This window comes from Phaethon lepturus, unplaced genomic scaffold, assembly GCF_000687285.1.
Source record: "Phaethon lepturus isolate BGI_N335 unplaced genomic scaffold, ASM68728v1 scaffold10339, whole genome shotgun sequence".
NCBI classification, from domain to species: domain Eukaryota; kingdom Metazoa; phylum Chordata; class Aves; order Phaethontiformes; family Phaethontidae; genus Phaethon; species Phaethon lepturus.
In genome coordinates, this window is record NW_010561217.1 from 72,508 (window position 1) to 94,385 (window position 21,878).

The following is a 21,878-nucleotide window of genomic DNA, read 5'->3' on the forward strand; positions in this document are numbered from 1 at the left end:
ATTTCATTATTTTTTGGTGGTGAATTGTTTCCTGAAGCCCCATTAGGGCCACGAAGTATATGGCACCATCTGTATCCAGGGAGGGTTTAGTCAAAGCTGTTCTGAAATGGCTCTACCTGCAGATGATGAGAAAAATAACCTAAGTGGTATCATTTAGTAACCTAAGGCTAGGTGCCAAGCTGGTCCATGTTTTCCATACTACAAGATTGCTGCAGAGATGTGGAACAGCAAAGCTGACTCTCAGGTGACTCTCAGTTGGGAAGCCAATATGACTGACACTAGGTTGTGATAATAATGTTGGGTCCAGCTAGGTCCAGCTCTCCTTTGCTTTCATTTCAGTCAGGCTGATGGGTACATCCGTATGCAGGGCTGTTCACCAGCAGCTCAGAGAACACAGTACCTGACTTCAGCCCTCCACGTGGTTCCTGGGATGGTTTTGGAATGTCAGGAAAACATCACGAGGATTTGATGATTTTCAACATAACAAATACACTTCCAGTCTGAAACGATTAGAGGTGTACATGGAATCATTCATAGCCATATCCTTTGTGGAGTGTATTTCTGGAGCTCCCTTTCATTTAGTTCACTACTGGTGCAATCCTGGGGCTTTGCAGCCCTGTAAAAGGGGGCTGCAGCCATTCCCCCATTTTAATCTGAAAATGGTGCAGCTAAGTAAGTTTGGGATCACCTGAGAGTATCTAACTTTGTGGACTCTCCTGGTGCATAGGTGGCATTTGCATGTCTTTTCACATGTCCTTGATGCCCAGACATGTGTCCCATTGCACACAGAGCATATGTGTGCACTCTGCTTGATGCCTAGCAAATTTCTGTGGCTCAAAATCACTTGCTGATTTTAGGCGTTACCAGGGAGTGTAGGGAGTCTGAATTTCAGACAGGCTGCTGCAAGTCCACCTAAGTCCTGATTCTGTGGTTTGAAAAGCCTACACTGTGCGTGACATTGGCAAGGCAGGGAGATGAGCCACGGTTTCCCAACAGCTAGATTAGGGTCCTCGTTATTGATGAAATCTTCCTTGCCTAATCCGTTAATTGAACTAATTAGAAAGAAACTCTTTTGTCAAGTTGGAGGATTTTGATTTTTTCTTGAGATAATTTTGACTCAGTTTTTTCCATAAATTTCCTTAGTGGTGCTAGCATTTATGTTTGTTTCAATGCTAGAATAGTTACATCTGCCTTCCCAAATTCAATTTCTAAGTCTTTATTCTATAGTTTAGGTAGATGCCATTACGGGCCTGCTTAATAGGAAACAAAGTTTGAACCCACAGCTCCCTGCTGACCTTAAAGGAAATTGGTAGAGCGTGCAGACTGTAACCTGGAGCAGACTGCCATTTGTTTCTTTAAAACCTAACAAACCCAACACACAAATAATTACGTTTGTGAGAAAGTAACGTCTTAGCGTGGATAGTTTGGTATTTTCTTCGAAAAGTTCAGTGTCTTTATCTAACCTCACAGGAACTGATAAAGAAGTGGAGTGAGCTGGGCTTCTGTTATGTTTATTGCTGACTGGCTGAGCAGGCTGGATCAGATTACATTATAACTCTATGGGAATTTCAGCATAATTGAAAATACAAACTTTAAAAATGTTTTCAGTATGACTTGGTTCTTAGTAGTGTCTTGATTCATCAAGTGTGGCCAGATCAGAGGGAGTATAAAAATAGCTTTCCTTTATACAGATGTAATGTGTATTCACAAATCCAAAACAATACTAAAAGTTATGTTTAGTATACTTAAGAAATCAAGATGCAAAAACTGGATTTATCTAGTAGGCGAGTTCAGCAGAAGTTCTCTGGTATGTGTGACAGAGTCCAAGTATCTAAAAGACGCGTTCACTGAGGTGCTGGGCGGAGATGCTGAGAAATTAGCCCTTGCATATTTCAATTCTTTCCAGATTTCCAAGAGACTTCAGTACATTTATGGGAAATTGGGACTTCCAATCTTTTATAAAATCATTCTGCCCTGCTAGTCTGAGCAGCAGCATGCTCTGATGTAATGTCCAATTGTGGTATCAGGAAATGTATGATAGCGGAACAAGTAGAACTAGTCCAAAACATGTTCCCAGTACTGTTTCTTCTGAAGTGCAGTTTTGGTTAAATCTTGTTTTTTTCAAAAACTTGCTCTAACTGAGGTTTATGTATAGAAAAATGTTTAAATGAACTGTTTTGACTGCGCCACCCTGATTTATGTAATATTTCTTATTAATGTCAATTTTATATTTTGATACATGTTTTTGCATATGCTGTATTGTAAATTCTTTAATACTATGGGATACTATGGACATGGTTTGACATAAAAGGAAGCATTTTAGTAGTTCTGAATCACAGGCTTTCCTGATTTTTCATTTTGCAGAAAAATGTAAAATTCCAACTTCTGCTTCACTGATTTGAAGCAGAAGCACATTTCGGACAACTGGCATTTCCTTCAGATGGAAATTTATTTCCAGCAGTCCTTGTGGGAGGATGTTGGCATGTGGTGTTAGAGCATCCTTCATGTATTTGTCTGTGTTAGGCATGACAAATGCCACACGAGTGTCTGAGTCCATGTTCAAGTTCTCATCCCCCCTGTGTGCTGTCACCAAGGTCTATTTCTGGCTTATTACTGCACAGTGATGAGTCAGAGAAGGAAGAGTGCCATTACCTTTCCTTACATCATCCTGATGTCCTCCCATAGCAATAGTGACCCATCCCAACCTATTTTAACATGTGAAATCTGACAAGCAGCGCCGGAGGTGATGCAGCTCCGCTTAGGAAATCAGATCTCGATAACAGGACATGTCTACCTGGGTTTCAGAGGAGGATTTGGTTCTCAGGCAGCAAGCAGCTTAATCTGGGCTGGGATCGCATCGAAAAGTTGTCTTCGTGCATGTGCTTCCCACGTAGTGTTTGTTGTATAAGCACAACTGTCTGGGGACAGACAGGTTTCACCGCCTGGCCTTTGGGGATTCTCATCGTCCCTTGTGGGACTCACGGACAATCAGGTTTCTAGACATGCTAGAGGCTTGTGTTTTCTTTCCTCTTGCCAAATGGCATGGTCCCTGGTCTTCCTGATGAGCAGCAATCAGCCCTTGCAGATATTTTTTTTTTTTCTTCCCTTTCCTACAATTGGGATAGCAGGTGTGAAAGAAGGTGTTGCCGAAGCTGCTCGTCGGCCACAACTTTAGGCCAGGAAATAGGAGCTAAATTTATCCTTTGCAAAAGTGTGAGCTCTTTAGTATCAGTAGTAGCTGGGCCTCCTTGAGCTGGGCTAAACTTCTGCCTTCTGCTTTCCATTTGTAAAGCACAATGTGCGATCATGGTATTGTGTGGATGGTTATGAAGAGGATGCTGCTATTGATAGTGAAAGAGATTGGAAAAAACCATAGAATATAATTTCACAAGCTGCTTAGCACCAAATGTAGGAAGAGTCCTAGGAAAAAGGCTTTGGTATTTCAGTCATGACAGTACTGCCCGCTTTCCCGTGGTGCCCTTTCTTCTGGATGGGTCCTAAATGCCTTAAAGCTGCCACTTGCATCCCTACCACTAGTCTTGTTTTATTAATTTCTTGGCAATCAAGCGTAGTCAGAAGGAAAAACAAACAGAACAGGAAGCCTTGACAAGCACAACAGTCACACGTTCAGCTCGGTGCTTGGGCACACTGTTTTAGCCAGGGAGTCCCCATGGTAAAGTTTTCCACTGGATTGTTTGATTACGTTTTATTTTAGTCTCTTCGGAGAATGTGGCTTTTGTTTTAAGTGCGAGTCCAGCCGATGTAGCCGGTGTGGAGAGGTCGTGCAAGGACCAGAATCCAGCATAGACAGGGAATATTTTCAGGAGGAAAACGGCTTTTCTAGCAATTACCAGCAGCTCTCTCTGTACCTTAAGTTAAGCCAGAAGAGTGGCAGATTCCACTTGCAGGCTTGCCGGTGTCGTGGCAGTGCGAGGCTGGGATGTGCGTCGGCAGTGTAAGGGTTTTGTACAGCCTGCGTGAGGCAGCGGCGTGCGTGCCGTGGGGCTTCGACTTCCTGCAGCCCTGAGCCACTCTGCTCCACTGTTCTGTGGCTGGTAATAAATTGGTGCAGAGAAGCCTGCAATATTTTACAAGTCACAGTAATGAATATCATCTCCAGCTGATAAAAAGCATAACAAAACCTCATCCTGCTGACCAGAGGGCAAGCGAGGAGGGAAAAAACACCTGTAAAATTAAACCAGGAACAGTTAAAAACAGAATCTGGATCATCAAATCCCACTTGCTGCCACATCTTTTCAGATGGCAAAACCCCTTAGGAGGTTATGTCTGAAGGATGCTGTTGTAAGGAAAAATCTGGGAACTTTTTTGCTACGTGGACAAGTCTGTTCTTGTATTCTTCTGAGTAACACACATGCCAGTAAAAAGGGATGCCGTAGTGCTAACTTACCGTTAAAGGAACTTGGTAGCATGGCATGTGCAGTGTGGTGGAAATGACAAATTTTCTGCTCATGCTTGTTGCTGTAGACATACTGGTATCAGTAGAGATGTGAGTATTTATATCAGCTAAAGGTCTTCATCATTTCTGGAGTGGTCGGTTTCTTGCAGAGTTTCAGGTGTTCTCTTTCTCAGCAGCACACAGGTTCCTATTTTGTCTCTGCCTCGCCTGGGTAAAATTACTGCAGGGGCTGTAACACTGGCATGAAATAAGTATTCAGTTTCCTAGTTCTGTGAGCAAAAATAAAATTGCTTTTAAAAAGTTCACTGCTTTTTAATGAAAAATTATATTCCTGCTCATTGACTAAGAAATGATGTAGTTTGGGTGCAGAGAAAAATACTTCCCTGTTTGAGCAGAGGTATAAATTTACTCATGTTCACCAAAGCTCTGTATATGCAGGCATTTAATCTCTTGCACGGTTTTCCTCCTGTGAGCACTCTTTTTGAAGCTGATGAAAATACTCCTGTGAGTGAAGCTGGTACTGCAGCTTATCCCAGGTGGCTTTTCCTCTCTGACTGAACATTTGCACCCCAAAAATTAGAATATAAAATCCTTCAGAACACAGTTCCAGGATAAACTCATCTTAAAAAAAAAAAAAAAAAAAAAAAAAAAAAAAAAGTACTACCTCCAGTAGGCATTCTTAAAGTACATATTCTTCCTCCTTATTGGAATAATAATAAATAAGCTACAAATAGTTTGAATCTTCTTGCACCTTCTAAGGGTTTTACTGCCACGTTTTCCTGCTTTCTGAAGTACTTTCTTGCTATGTTGTGGTTGTGCAAAAACAACGGGAGGCCTTGATTGTGCAAGAAGCTCCAATCAGTTGGACTGTGTGCCACGCACAACCCTGCTAAAGCCATTGCATTTGAGAGCAAAATTCGTAGCAGAATTGGGGCCTAAACATACCAAACACACAGGGGGTCCAAACTGTTATTTTACATAGATAGGTTATAAAATCTCCATTGTACTTTATTCTTATTTCATTGACTGTTTGTAGCAACAGCAGGCAAAACATTTCCAGGTTGAATCTTGTTTTTAAGTTGGAAAGGTAGCTGTAAGATTAGTCGTGTAGAACTGGACCCATCGTGTGGGCAATTGCGGCTGAGAGTAAGAAAAACTTTTCCTGTGTGGTCAGAATGCCTAAGGAAAGCCTGTTTTAAAGCCTTTTATGCCTCATTTTCTCCTCTTTATTGTACCCTAGAGCTGAATAAATATAGTAGGTTGTGCCCTAAGCCGGAGTGAAAAAATGTAGTTGTCAGTTCCCGGGAAGTGATGACTTCAGTGTAGAAGTGCTGGGCTCCAGGAATGCACTTCAGATAAAACTGTAAATGCGTGTGTGCAGCCTTATAAATGAATTGTAGTTCTCTCCATCACTTTACACTTTGGTGCTCGTTGCTCCAAACTTCAGAAATCTTGTGCACAATAACCTGTATGCTTAAGTAGGTCAGTGTGTGCAGAGGTGGCCATAGGCTGGACAGCTGTCTGGATGAGCACCAACAAAAGCCTGGTGGCAATTCTGTCATCCCGGCATGCTGTGAAGCTCCCAGTTCTTTTGGTAAGAGAGAAATACTCCCTGTAGTCCTTTTCTCAGTGTAAACCTGAAAAAGAGGAGGGAGGAACAAGGGATGCTGTGCAAGAGTGAGGTCTTTGTTGTCCTCTGCAAAAGATCCAGCGTTTCCTGCACATCACTGTGGTTTTGCAGCTTGCTGGAGTCAGGCAGGCGGAAGGGTGCACTGGAAAGATTAGCCTCTGCTGCCTGGGAGAAGTGAGGAATGCTGGTGTCAGACGGCTCCATCCAGATAACGGTGGCTGGGTGAAACGCATTCAGTCTATCTGTGTTGAACACTGTGGAAAGAGCGCTGGTGAAATGACCATTGGCTTTCCAAGTTCCTCTTACCGTTGAGTCCTGATCATTAATAGAAATGTGGGGATTCCCTAAAGGTTTGTTTTGCCACTTTTGTGTTCACTTTGTCGTCTTTGTCTTTGTTTTCTGTGGAAGTGGTCTTGAGAGAGAACCCAAGCTCTGAGGGTTTCTAGTTTTAGAGTGGTTCAAACTCCTAACCTAGATCCAGATGCAAGTTTTCTCTCTAATGCCTAACACTACATGTAGACAGCGCTTGGTGCCACACTTGGAACCTGGTCACTTTGCTCATTTTACTTTTTAAATGCTTTTTGTATATTGCTGCTGTCAAGTTAAACAAGTCTTTCCTCTGCTGGTTTTGGTTTTGCCTTTTATAGCATTCTTTGTTTGTTTTCTCCTCCAGTACTTGCAGTCCACTTCTGTCTCTACTTCTGCCTGATGCTGATGTCCTCATTAATAGTTTCTGTCATCCAGTTTATGTAAGGCTCCAGTTGGTTGCACAATCTATCTACACATAGTATTTTCTAATTATTTGTAGTGGTCTTACAATCTGTAGCTACTGACATCCTACAAGTAGGAGAATAATTAACAGTTCTCACCAGTTCTCTTTTAGAAGGCTTTAGCATTTGCTCTTCAGCATTTTTGGTTCATGTCACGTAGTGGTCAAACCAGGGACTAAATCAGGTTGATGTTTCGCCTGTTTGAGAGAATTACTTCATCTCCCTACAATATTTTGGATTTTATCAATTTAAGTAACAGTTTTGTAGTTTACATAGCTCCTGTATACTCAATCTGCATGTATTTTTTAAGGAAGTAATGGATGTGTTACTTGCAATATTATTTTTGCTATTGCTTAAGTGTACATGCTCAGGCCTACAAAAACTTTCAGTTTTACTTATTCTTTAACAGGTTTTGGTGCTAGCATTTGAAATGAAGGGGGTTTGTTCCCTTCCAGGAAACAGTTTTCTCCTTTCAAAAAAAAAAGGTTCAATTTGAAATAACAATCTTTCAAGGAAACCTGGTGGGTTTTTAAAGCATTTTGTCTGGACAAAGATAAGAAATATCTAAGCATATTTACTTCATGTCTTTTAAATAATGTTAAAAATGTTCTTCAGGCTTTTTCTGGCAAATTATTTTTTGACCCTTTAAATACATTAAAATATAGTATAAAGTATATTGAATTGAAATCCAGTTCTATAACATATACAGGTAGAAGGTAAAAGGTCTATCTTATCATATAAGGCACACATATACATAAAATACTGTGTAAATAACCGAAGAAAAGTAATTAAAGAGTGGCAAGCCAAAATATCCTGAAGATTTGCACTCTAAATGTTTTAAAAATTTTTCATTGCACACAAAGAAAAAAGAAAGAAAAAAGAAAAGGAAGCTACGCTTTTTATTTCCATTTGTAGCAAATTCATATTCTGCTATGTCAGCATTCTTCATAAAATGGAAGGTTTGTTTTTGATAAACTCTGTGGTCAGCCAAGATTATTTATGATAGATTTATTCTGTTTTATTGCCTAGAGATCTACTGGAAGAGCAATTGATTCTTATTAATATATAAAGAAATAATATGTGATACATATACAACAGCCTATTATTCCATTTAATTCAGAGACATTAGTCCAAATTTATGTCACCGAGACGTCAGTATCTGACCTTGAGATTAAACATGGTTTTGGTAACCATGACATGTTTTTACTTCTAGTATTGTTGCCATTATCAGTGAAGTGAACCAGTGTCAGGAAAAGAAATTCATTCTGTGGTGTGGGTTTTGAATAGTTACCTGAAAAGGTGTTGGGGAGTGAAATTTGTTGAATGATGCTTTACTTTACAAGAGGTATGTGGTTTTTAGCTGGTGAAGAACCTCACCTTCTTTTTTTTTTTAACATGGATTTATAAGCTATCCTGTAATTTTCACTGATTGTGTAAAACATTTTGAATTGTAAGAAAAAATTGCCCATTGGCAGCAAAGAGATAGACTTAGAAAAGCCAAAGGGCATCTCTACCCACTCAAATATTTAAAACTTATGTCACCTTGTTAAGGCATGCATATTTACGTCACTGTAGATGCTTTTATATTTTTTGATACCGAGCCTTTTGACCTTTGGGAGTGTTGAACTATTCCTTCATTGGCTATGAACCTGGCTTCACACTGAGAATTTCTGGCAGCTGTGCTTAATACGGACAAAAAATGGGTGATTGCTGGGAGTGATTATTGCAACATTTATGCTGTTGCTGCAAACAGTCTGTGCATGTATCTGCACGTCTGTGTGCGTTAAGCTTTTCACTCTGTTTTAATATCGCCGAAAGAGCTAAGACGTTATTTGAATTGCTTTGGGGCCAGCTAAGGAACAGGACAAGAAGGGAAACTAGAGTATGGAAAAAAAACCACCCCTGCTAGTAAAATGTCAACCCGTCTGCTTACTCTGCTCCCGATGATTAATAGCAAAGGCAAATGTCCTACAGACATTAAAGATCTGACCAAAACCTGATGGCAGTCAGGGAGGACTTTTCACAGTCTTTGCCTTGGACACCATTTCATAGGAGGTTAATATTTTGTAAGGGTTTGTTTCAGTATTTTACATTTGCAGCAAGGTCTTTGTGTCACTGCTGTCTGTGACAATAAACTGGTTATAATGCAAAGTTGTAGCTTCAAGCAAAGAGTTGCCCTTACTCTGATGAGGTTGGGAGTGAAGTTAGCCAGGGTCATAAAGTTCAGAACAATACGATGAGCGCAGCCTTACTGATTTTAGGGCACACATGGGTCATTTGCTTAGTTTTGGCTGGGTGATCTGGAACACTGGTAGAAACTAATGATTCTGTTTGTAACTTTTGTTTATTGCAGGCTGCAAACAGTTACCTGAGGGATCAGTGGTTCCATTCTTTGCAGTGGAAGGTAAGTTCTGCACTTCACTGTCTTCCTTGTCTGCCTCTAAGAATACTTTTTAGCATTCTCTATTCCTTCATTGTAAGACCCCTGCATGGATAAAGTCTTTTCTTATAGAAACTCTTACATGGGAACGTGTATGCAGTTTCAACTTGTTCATATCATGAATGAAGTGGGCAAATTAACTTGTTACATAGCCCAACTTTATCAACATGTGATTGGTTTCAAAAAGTAGATAGCCAGTAAATTCACATTTAAAGAGTATAGAGATTGGATGGTTTTGGTTTTATACTACGAAGTGTAATACGTTACAGAATGGCTGTAGTCTAATCGTATGCTCTGGAGTCTTGGGATAGTCTTTGTTTTGGACTTGGGAGTCTTTGTTTGTTTTCTTTTTCTGAGAAACTAGGAAGAAAGGGTATCTTTTAGAGTTGTTTAGTGTAAGTAGCATCAATCTGTTATGCATCAGTCTGTGTTTATGCTTTAGGATGATTTGGATTTAAAGGCAGTTGCCATTTCAGAGGTCTTGAGCCCTTTCTCATTTTCAGCGGGAACAATGGACTGATTGCACTGAGTAGGGGAAGTGGATCACAGTGACAACATTGTCTCTCAAAAGCAGCACATTCCTCATTGAAAACTGTAGCTGCTGACCTTTGGATGGAATCTGTATGGATCTTTGATGGAGCTGGAAACAAATTTTGGCCAGATGCAGAATATGGTTGTCCTTTCTTGTCTTGCGGTGGGAAACACAAGCAGTAGATTTTCGACTCAGGACTTGTCTCTGGCAGGGTTTCAGTGAAGTCAGCCAGGTTGGCTGTGCTTATCAAGATTTCAGCCTGCTGACAGCAGCCGCATGTGAAAATATAAGGAAGTCCCTCCCACCAAACTGGTTTTATTGTAGGTGTGTTTGATAGTTGCAAAATAGTTGTGTGGCAAAACTACAGTATTGGTGTGCTTTGTATAGCCATCAGCATCTGCCAGAATCATATTCTGAGCAGATCCAGGTTCTTATCAGTAAGAGCCAAGTGTTGAGATCTCCTTTTCCAGACCACTGGCATATTCTCCAGCCGGTTACCCTGATTGCCTAAATGAGCGTGGGACAGTAGTGCTGATAGCAGAAGGCTGGGCTGTGGTGTGGCACTTTATTTTGGCCTCTTGACAGTATCATTAACACAATGCCTAGCCAGTCTTGCTTTCTTTGCAACTGGGGAGGATAACAAAGAGCTTAAAGCATGCAGAGATGGTATCTCCATGTGGCCGTTACTTTCCCTCCTGCTTTGGCAGGCAAGGGTGATCAGAGAAAGCATGGACAGCAATGATAACGGAATTTCTTTTTCTACCTTGCCCCCAGCTAGGATGGCTATGGTACTAATGTGCCGGTGGCATGTGCCCACTTCGCTCCTGCAGTGAGGAGAAAATAGGAGTTGGAGGCACAACTCTGGAAAAAAAAGTAAGGAGTGGTAAAGATGCAACCAAGCCCCACCAGCACCCACCCCATCTGTTAAAATATGGGGGGGGAAGCCTAGACAGAATGACCTGGCTTGCTTGCATGCCTTTCGGTCATGGAGAGGGAGCTTTGCTCTGTGGGAGTTGTTTTTAAAGGAGTATTTCTTAAACTTTCCAATGCTTCTGACCAAGCCTGTCATTTTGGGAAACTCTGAGTAATTGAACTTGTTGCAAAGTAGAATTTATTTTTGCTTCCTTGCTTTCCTCCCCACCCCCATTAAGTTAGTTTCTGAAAAACAAGTGAAACATTATCTTGATTTGAAAGACCTTCCCATTACCAAGAATAGCAAGTACCTTTTTCCCATAAGAACAGTGACAGGGTTTAGTCACTGCCCAGGTACTTTACACTAACAAATTCCCTTTGCTAAAATGGAGATAGTTTTGATGGGCTTTGTTGCTTAATAGTTCAGAGGAAGAGCACCCGGTAACTTTCTGCTTTACTTTGATTGATATTTGGCAGGTTTAAGTGAAATCACCACAGAACTAAGAGACAAGGCAAGCGGTGTATCTAGAAGGAGAGCGGAGGAGTGCAGTTATATGGTCTAATCTAGTGAAGTTTATCACTTTACGAGCACCACAGCCTATGACTTTAAGAGCCAGGTGCCGAGGTTCATCTCACTCCATAATTTTTACGATTTGATGATTAAGCAGGTAGTGAGGGAACCCACAAAAAAACAGGAAGCCTATTCTTCTGGAACGGGTCATTTACACAGAGCACCAGCTGGCAGAGAGATTGCCGCAGCTGTATTATAATTGGGTGGTTGTGCTGATGAATGATATATTTGTCCAGTGGTCTTACAAATAATAGGTCAAAACATTTCTGTGGGCATGTAGAACACAGATGCAAACTGGGCAGATAGCTGAAGCAGTTATTTGGGGGAAAACATTCAACAGAGATGAGCTTGCTGTTGTTCGTACTTGTGTTGTGGAAGCATTTAGGGGGTCCAGCTGAACCCAGAGCCCAACTGTACTAAGCACTAGATGTAGGTGAAGCAAGAGACCTTCACTTCCACTGCTCTGCCCAAACAAGGCTGGAGGAACCCATTTTACAGATGGCAGACTGATATTCTGTGAGTTTGCAGCAGTGGGGATTGCCCTCCTTGATCTTAAATCAGGAATACTTAAATTACAATTGTGGGAGCAGATTCATGTTCTGTCAGTGTCCTTCTGGCTCCTTTTCCTGTGCTTCAGGCCTTGGGAGCCAGATGCTACATGTAATCTGAGCTACCTGGAAAATGGCTAGGTCCAGTGAATAGCTGTATTGTTAAATAGTTGGGGAAGCTCCTTAGGTTATACTGGTTATCCTTTGGCCTTGTGTGAAGGTGCTGAGGTCTGTGAGAGCGCTTTTATGTGGTGCAGTTTCAAGGATTAACATGCTGTGGGAATTCAATTTGCCAGCCAGCACCCTGGAAATAATTTTTGTTCTGGAGACAAACATTGAAATAAAAATCAAGAATAATTTCTTTCTGCAGCCCAGAGAATAATAAAAGAGATGCTACAGATACACAGAAATAAAAGGAAACCAAACACGTAATTACCCATGTTTTAGATCGAGCTCCAAGAGGTTTTATGTGTCATCCAACAAACTAGCTGTCAAGATGCTTACACAGCTGTTTAGATGTGACTTTCTTGAATACTGTGCTCATTGAAGAGAGCATGGTTGTAGGGACAGGCTGTTCCTTATATAGTAATTTTCTCTTTGGGTTTTCCATTTCAAACCCTCCCGCTAAGGGTTACTCATAATTCCTCGTTTAATCTGGATATCAGCATGTATCATAACTCCTCAAGGATTATTGGCCACCTCAGCCTATTTTTAGAAATTCTGATTTCCTTTGGGTTATAGCTAAGCCAGACTATATTTGTCCAGAGAATAAACAGAACATGTTAACAACTGTCCAGATCCTCAAACATAAACAAATCATTAATCCATTGTGCAAGGAATGTTCCTTTCAACCGAGGAGGTTGGATTGAAACCATGATATGTAATCTTTGGTATTTGGTAGCTGATAAGTCATAACAGTGTATCAATAAAGATAACAACACGTTCTGTGAATATACAAAAGAGAATAACACATGCAGTTCATTGCCTTTTCTGGATCTAGGCTAGATACAGTGGTAACCAACCATTTCTGTAGGGGCTGAATACAGCTAAGCTTGGCTTTGAGGGGTACTGTGACTAGTAATTTTGGTACTCACACAAATAAACAAATATGTACCCTTGGCATTTTTCCAGACAGCATCCATCTACTTTGTTGCTGGTTTATATCTTGCCATCTTTGGGCTAAGGAATTTCTGTGTATTTGTATAGTGCCAAGCACATAGAGGTACCATCCTCTGTAGAAAATGTTGAGTCCCACTACATCGCATGCTTAAAGTATTAGTCATTAAAAGACCCACTTGACTAATTTAGTACCATGTTGCACTTGAATTAAAAAAGACGTCAGTGAGGTCTTCTCCAGGGGTCTTTAGGTCTTCTCTTGTGCTAGGGAGTACAGGTATAGATTTAAATTTGTTGGGGTGAATACACCTAAAGGTTACACAGGGCATGTAGTGTTTTTTAACATGCTTGATAGTAAACTCTGAACACTGCCTTCATTGTAGGATATGGGTTGCTTGTGTTTTCTAGTTAGCTGAATGATGCAGCAATGAAACATGTCAGTTGACGGCCTTTGGGGGAATGTCCTGAATTGACACAATACAGAAAGAATAGACCTAGGTCTGCAGTAAAGCATGAAGCATGACTCAAGCTGAGCTTTGTGCGCCTCTTGCCTGGATCTTCTAGAAAGTCTTGCCTATACTTTGTCTTTCCTACTAATGCTATTAAGTAGTCCTTGACTGTTCCCTGATGAGTAGTGCTGCTTGGTTAGGGGTTTTACCCATCTGTTAGCATGGACAGTCCAAATGTGTTAATTGTAGAATTGTTTAGGTTGGAAAGGGACCTTTGAACATCATCTGGTCCTCTCCCCATGCACGCCACCCTTTTTCTCACTCAAGGCAGGGTATACATTGAAGTTGTACGAGCTTGCTGAGAGCCTGTACAGCTGAGCTGTGAAGCCCCAAACCAGGCACAGTGTTCACGTGTGGTCTCACAAGTACTGAGCGGCAGGGAGCAGTCACCATCCTGCTGTCCGAGCTCGTGCTCGTGCAGCTCAGCTTGCGTACGCGCCCCTGAGTTGTAGTCAGCAATCACATTACCTTTGTTTTAAAGCTCATTTTCTGCATGGACTCCATGTTTTGATTCCCATGAATTGGGAAACTGGAACAATGCTGTCATTTGGGATTTGCAAACATTTTGCACTGAACGCTAAAACGAGCAATGTTGGCCTTCATTCAAAAACTTTAATTTTGGATTAATGCTTCCCTGGTTCTCATAGGGGTTGTTGTATCTGTGTCTTCAGGAAATAAATGCTTCCATGCACAAGCAGCCCGATTGACTATCCTATAAAGTCATACATGACCTGAATGACGATAACGCTCTCTGGTCTTCACTGTGTCCAGGTTATGAATTCCTTGTCCATTTAGTACTGAATATTTTTTTATACAATAGCTGTGAGTAAGTATCAGTGAAAGTTCAGAGGGAGTTATTTTTCTGTGCTTTAAAACTGCAAAAAATTAACTTGAGAGAAACTGTTCTTGAAAGTGTGCTAAAGCCTTCCTTGTGTAAAGCACCTTTACGGTTTTGTCACCATGGTAATGATTAAAAATAGTGCTGATACAGGAGTGAGGCTTATATAGAATTTAAATGATGACATTAAAGAAATTTATAGCCTTAAATCTCGGTAAATCATGCCTTAAAACTATGAGATCAGGAAAAAATCACATTGGTTGTGGTTAAAAAGGCCCATGTCTGTCATTTGTATTTAATCACCTGATTTATGATCTGAGTGAGGAAGCTTTGATACCTGTAACAATGCGATAGCCCCGTGCTGTGCTGCACAGTGAAAATATTATTCAAAGAGCTCAGCAGTTCTTTGGAGTGGTAGTTCCTGGACTTCAGACCCTCTCTTTGGTGGTTACGTAGCAGAGACGACTGTAATTGTGTTTCTTTGCTTTCTTTAGCTGAAAACCTGAGGTGTTTTCACAGAACACAGAAGTTCCTATTTTCTGTTATTTTGAGGTGAAACAATAATTATCATACAGTTAGGCCAACAACAGCTTTTTTTTTTTATTTGTGTTTTTTCTTTTTCCTTTTGTGTCTGTATATGACTTAATAATATATTGATGGGTTCCTAAGCTGTTTTGCCTTTCAAAGCCCCAGGCCTTTGAAAGCCTTGTGGGCTTTGATGGTGCATGAGTTTTGGAGGAGAAGGTTTCTTGCTTTGAAGGATAAAAGGCAGGCCACAAGTTTTTGGCTTGTAGTTTTACTCTTCCCGTGGAATGCATGGATACCTGTTGTGGGAGACCCTGAACAGGCTGTTAAGATAGCCAGAGCCTCTCCCCTGCAGGACTTTGAGCATCCTGATGGACTTTCAGACTGGACTCTATACTTCGTAGGGAACAGATGCAGGTCCAAGTGGTGCGTTAATGGACCTGTGTCACCAAGAAGAGAAGCTGGTACGAGTTAGAGCTTTGTAGTGAACAATAGTGGGACTAAAAATGTATCTTGGCATTTTTCAGTTCCTGATGCACCCTGTCATGGTTAGGTTGATATTTACTGCCAAGATTTGTTCTTCTTTTGTATTTAAAAGGTAACGTGAAAGGCATTTGCATCTGCCAGCATGGGGCTCTCTAGTGACATTGCCTTGCTCGTCATGCAGTGATTGATAATACCTCCTGGTCTATAGTCTGAACAACCTCACTGCAAATTCTGGAGCTACATCATGGAAATCTTGTCATACTTACAGCCTTTTATTCCTATAATGTTTTTTTTTTGTAGTTAAGTGTTCTCCCCTACTACATTTTCAGGGGGAAGGGAGGCTTGCTTTTTTTGTTTCGTTTTTGTTTAAGTCGTCTTCATGAGCAAGTGAATTCCATTGGTTCTCTCATTTTCCCATGCAAGTTTGACAGTCTTAGGCCATTTGTTATCAGAAGTCACTTGAAAAATCTTGGCCTTGTTGTCTGTTTCTGAGATCTCAGTTTGCTAGAGGTAACTGCTGTCGGCAGCAGAAGGGCATTGATCTCACTTTGGGAAGCAGAAATGAATAGGTGAAAAACAGACATGTTGACAGAACTGGATCTAGACAGAAAGTTTCTTCTCTTATTTTTTTTATCAATCACTGATGATGTTTTTAAGAACTGGACCAGGTAGAGCGGTTAGGTTTTTTATGCATTTTGAACAAAATCACTTTCACTGTATTTGCATTAAGTAAATACCTCACTCTTGGACATTTGGCATTGGAGCTGCATATCCGTGTCAGCACAGCACTTTGTCCAACCAAAAGAGGCTCTCAGCAACATGCTGAGATGCCAGCCTGGTCCTGAGCTACTGCTCTGAGCTGCTCTGCCCTCATCTAGCCATACACATGCATGGTTTGTAAACCTGTAGCTGCCTCCTTCCTTGCCAAAACAAGCTTTTTTAAGGAGACAAAACTCAAACCAATTAATGGCCTAGTGGTGAAATCCGAGTAGAAACTACAGTTACTTTCTATCCTGCTTTAGCTAAGGCAGGACCAGCTCTAAATCTTCCCCTCTAGACTTGGATGTTATCCTATTCAAACTAATATTAGGTCTGAAGATAGAGGAGTGTCAAAAACAGGTCAGGTTGTTATTGTGTACTTACGTCGCGGCTCTGAAGAGCAGTAAATACAATTGCTGGAGTATGTTGCTTCTCAGGAATGCTGAACTGCTGGCCAAGAGGGATCCTCAGTTTTTGTCTTGGCGAATTGCTCCTCTGCATTATTCCAGGGCCGACCTTATGACAAATCCTTTGCAATTCAGGACTTCCAGGTCATGGTGACCACTAGTTTCACCAAATTACAACTTCTTCTCTATAGCTGTCATAGTATAGAGCTGCACCAAAATTAGTCTCTTGTTCAGGTTCCTAGCTGCATAACAATCTGTTTTTAGGAGATCTCTTATGAAGACAGGACAAGACTGGTAGCCTTTCCCAGGGGTGTAATTATCTTCTTCACACGATGCATTGGATGTGAAAGCCTAACTCTAGGAGTTGACACATGTTAAGTGCCTTGTTCAGCTGCTGTATTGGGGCCCAAGTCTGCATTATGGATGTTATGAGGACTTTTGGTGTCAGAAGACCTACATGAGCCTGAAGGAGCAAAGGGGATCTGGGTATTCTTTTAAATTTCTCTTTCCTTTCTTGCAGTTTTGTCCTCACGTTTATTTCTTGCAGTACAATTAGTGTGTTGAGTGCATCATAATGTATTAAAGGATTAGAAAACTGCTGCTAATATCCACAAAAAACTCTGAAACAGTATGTTGCAATTGTCACCGCCTGTATCATCTGCCCTAACTCTTGCTATAATCACATCTTCAGCTTGTCCGTTACACCTCTTTTGTCTTTTTTTCCCAGAATAGTGATTGTTTCAAAATTAGAAAAAAAGTATCAGAAAACAAAGTATATCCTTCATTCCCTTGTCTTCACTCAGAAGCCATTGCATCACAGCTATTTACCATAGCCTGGCCTCTGGTGCTTTTTACTGTAGTATTTAAGATGGGAATACTAGATTGGGCTGTGTGGCCAGAGGCAAGATCCATCAAGGACAAGAGGGTTGCTGTGAGTGACTTGTTTGCATTGGCCTGTCCCTGGGTGAGGTGGGCAGTGGTTTCGGTAGCACCCCAGTTGTCTCTAATCCTCTGCGAGAAAGCTAGCCTTGGGATCAGAAAACCGAACGCTGCAAGTCTCGATTCGGTCTTGCACGTCACGCAGCATTTGTACAAAGGAGAAAGAAAACAAGCAAATTGCAGAGATTCAGTGGCATTTTGGTAGGCTAAAGAGTTGCAGGAGGTTTGGGGTTTTGTGCTGATGTGGTGCAATAAGATGCGGTATAAAAACATGGAACAAAGTGGTGGGACTGCTTCAGATGCAAATGCTGCTCTGAAATCTGGTATCTCCCTGTGAGAAACTGGAAAATTCAGGGCTCCAAAGCCCAGTGGTCTGAAGACAGAAATACCCTGCTCTTCTGAAGTCCCTTTTAAGATGCTTGCAAGCACCGCATCAGTATCCGGTATCTGTGCTCTCCCTAAGGCTCTGCAGCAGCTTTCTGACACAAACATGTTCCTCGAGCTGTGCACATCTCTCTTGCTGACGACATTGATGATGTAGGTGCACAAGAGACAGAAGCCAATTTCAAAGCCATTTATGGTGTTGAAGTGCTAGAAACTCAGCAAAATAATACATTTGCCAAGGAGGAGAAAGTAAAACAGGTGGGTAAACGTCCATTTGGAAGGTTTTGCTGACTGGTGAGAGGGGAGGAGGGCAGGAAAAGCTGAGGGTGCCCACTGCTAGCAGTGGAGAGTAATAAGGAAAAGGGATGACGTGGCTTTTTAATCTGGTTTGCATATCTGGGAAGAAGTAATTGCTTTGTGTGCTACTTGATGCTACCTAAGCTTACTGACATATCCCAGAAAATGGAGGATAGATTACCTTTCAGAGATTATTTTTTATTAGCAGTTATTACAATGTGTAGTGTTAGTCGCTGCTTAATCCCAAATTGAGGCAGTTTTTCAGGTGGCAAGATATTCCAATTGGAGTTCTTAGGTGCCTGAAATGACTGGCATATGTTTTTCAGCCTTGCAAACGAGGCAGAGTCATGTTTTCCCAATGATGACCAGCTCTTTTGTGCCTGAGTGGGACCTGAAGGGTGTAGTGTCGGGGCAATGCTCGGCACAGCAGGTATGCTGCCTGGCTATTCTCCATGGTGGCCTTGCGCACAGCTTTTCTTTGGCAGACCTGGTCAAAGTGCAATGACGATAAGATTGTACGTGTTCCTTTTTTCCTACACCACACTATCTCTTCTCTGCAGTGGCAAAGTCATTTATTCCCACCGCAGGCTGAGAGCTGGTGGATGTTAAGGACTCAGCTCCACAGCCACAGCCACCATGTGTGGAATACAAAGTGTGTGAATGTAAAGGTATTGGGAACCTGGATCAGTTCAGCGTGGTGTCAGAGGCTTTCTGTAATGCAGTCAGTAATGGTAGATGTCTGCAGAGAGAAGCACACAGCAAGGACTTTGCCTAGGTGGCAGCTAATGTCACACTGCTTTGTGTCTTCTGCTTGCTGTTTGATGCACGCTAAACTCCACAGTCATACAGTGCCTGCTATAGTTTATTTATTTAATACTATTTTTTTCTCCCCATGCACTGCAATGCAGTTAGTCCACTGAAGGTTTTGGAAAGTGTGAAGTGTATATGGTACATATATTCCTGCTTTCATCTAGTAGGCTGCTTTTATTTATTTATTTATTTATTTAAAATGGAACATGATTTTGCTGACTCCAGCTTGTACTGCATAATCTCAAACACAGGAGCATGTCAGACTCACACCCCTCTGGAAACTGTGGGTTGTGCCAGAACACTGAGATCCTGACATCCAGACAGTGTCCATGTTAGAGCTGCTTTGGAGAAAAGGGCCAAAAATGCTGCAGCAGGCACCAGTGAGGTCTTGCAAGAGGAAGAGGTAGTTGTGCCTAAACATGTTTGAAACCTTCCCTCTGATGAGTCAGAGGCTGTTAAAGTGCTGTAGATCAAGCAGGGTGTCTGGCTCCTGCCCTAATTGTGTGAGCCCAGCAGCCTCTATGTGAAAGCTTTTCTCACTCATTCTGCGTAAGAGTTTAAAGCAACTCAGGAGGGTTTGTGACTCCCCCCCGTCACCTGCACTTAGGGCATGTCTTTCCTGTACATGTGGGACAACTATGTTGTTCAACCCTGTGGAAATTGTTGACGTTTTTCCTCCTGCCCAAGATCAGGAGGAAAAGGTCTTAAAGTGACTTTTGCTTAAAAAAAAAAAAAAGAAAAACAAAAATACCCAAAGGCCCATGGACAATATATTTTAAAATATTTCTTCTTTTGGAGAGATGTTACATGGGATTTGTAACCCAAGATCGCAGCTGTGTCTCTACCAATGCTTTGTGCAAGTAGGGAGTGCCTTGTGCTTCTGCTAGAAACATATCTGCAGTCGTAGTGAAATTCCGCATAGCCAAAGCAACATTAAAAACAAACCCCAGCTTGGCTCCAATATGAAAAATACGGAACAGCAGTTGCTGTGTGCAGGATGAAAGCTGATGTTTTGCCAACCTGAAGTGTAAAGCTGGTGCTGGAACTGGGGCCTGAAGAATGGGAGTGTTTGCCAAAAGGAAATGGAAGCAGGGATGGAGGGTTTCGGGGAATGCACCAAAGTCAGCCGTGCCAAAAAATGTCTCCCCTGTGGACAGGTCTGATTACGATAGTAACCGCATTAGCCCATGCAAAGTGCAGCTGGAGCCACAGTTGGCCTTTTGCGTTTTCTAGCTGGGGAAACAGCATTGCAAATGCATGGCTAAGGGAGAGCTGGGTTTGGGTCAGGCGGCCGTGTTCCTGCATCCTAGTGACCGAAGGGCTGTATGCAGGGATTGAGGGGAAAACAAGACACCAGCAAAAACAAAGCCCAGTTTCTCTGCTTGATAATGGGAAGGTCTACCAAAGATGACCTCTCCCCTCCCCACTTAGGGGATAGAAGGAAGGGGGGCTAGAAGGAAGCCACAGTATTTGAGTTGTTTTCAGTTTTTGGAGACACACAGACTGTATTTGCATACAGGTTGGTCAGCAGTGGAGCCCATAAATTTAAGATCTGCTTGCTCAGTTCTTTTAGTTTTCTTTTTTCCCTTGTATAGAATATCCTTCCCTTCACATCTTGTCATCCTCCCCCTTGTTGCTGAAGGATATCTTTGCAATAGTCTTGAGCACATTGGAGAGCAGAAGCCCAGAAGGATGGTCAGTCAGGTGACAGCTGTGGTAAAGGAGGGGGAGAGATATATATACACACATACAGATACATAATACACTTTGGGAGCAAGTTCTTCAGTGCGTTCGTGTCACAGCTGCCCAGTGTCATGCTGGGAGGTGAGCGAGGAGGCTGCTCTGTGAGCCCCCTGGTCCCACTTCCACTTGGCGCTTCTCTTGGTCCAAGCACAAATGTATTTTGTCCAGATTTCGTCCTTTTAAAATTCTGCTTATTTCAGCATTCTTTTACTTTGCAGTGCCACTGTCCCAGTGGTATCTGAGCAAAGGACAAACTCTGCGCCTGTGGGAAGTATCTGTGTGGTTGTTCCAGCTTATGCATTAGTAACAGCTGAACCCTTGTCACCACTTGCTGAACCCATTGAACTCTGTCAGCTTTGAAACAGCGCTGATCTGAGTGTTTGGGGCTTCTTGCCTGGAGTAGTTGACATCTGGAGCAAGGTGGTAGACACTGGTGGGGAAAAAATAGGTGAATGAATGTAGACTGAAAAAGAAGATGATGTGATGGGGAAGCACAGCAACAGGGTATCAACATTCAACTTGCTTGCTACAGCCCCAGTGCATGTCGGTGGTGCTTTTACTTCGGGGTGCCATGATCTAGCAATGAGCCTGGAGGCCTGAGAATCAGAAGACCTCAGTTCTGCTCTGGTCCTGACTTGCCCTTATGACCTCAAGGAAATCACCTCAGTTTTCTTGCTCTGTTTCTCCTTCTTGCCTTTAATCATCAAGAACATGAGCTGCTCAGGGCAGAGACTGTCACTTGATAGATTTATTCAGGGCATAGCTTCATGGGCACCAATCTCAGTGCAATAAATAATGGTGATTTCATCAGGGTCATTTTTGTAGGAATTGGCAAAAAAATGAAGCATTACTTAGACCTTAACTGAGTGAGAATCAGGAAGTGTCTAGCTTATAAAATTTTTCTCCGGTTCTTTGGCCTGTGGCAAGGAGCTTGTGGGCAAGTGAACTTCGACCAAGGCGATTGCATTTAGCGAAGCAACCGAAGCAGAGAAGTTGATACATTTCAGTATTTAGCACTGGGTAAAATGAAAAATGCAGAAAATGCCTTGACCTGAAAACATAGTAGAGTACAAAAGTTTGCTGCTGCTGTTCTGCCGCTATTTTAGAGAGCAGCACATTAGTCTTTCTGTGCAAAACTTTCAGAAGGTCATGAAGAGTTTGATTACTGTAGCATGAACAGTCTGAAGTCCCTGATTTGGAAAAGTTTCTATAATCTTGTCCCAGCCCCAGCCTTTTGCCTGGAAC

General features: G+C 41.9%; 1 protein-coding gene across 1 annotated transcript in view; it reads left to right on the forward strand.

The window, feature by feature from the left end:
• CMIP (c-Maf inducing protein) overlaps positions 1–21,878 on the forward strand; it is a 68,545-nt gene that overhangs the window by 6,861 nt on the left and 39,806 nt on the right. Inside the window, exon 3 of the mRNA XM_010293928.1 lies at positions 9,171–9,221. Coding sequence (XP_010292230.1) covers positions 9,171–9,221 — 51 coding nt within the window. The remainder of the gene's footprint in view (positions 1–9,170; positions 9,222–21,878) is intronic.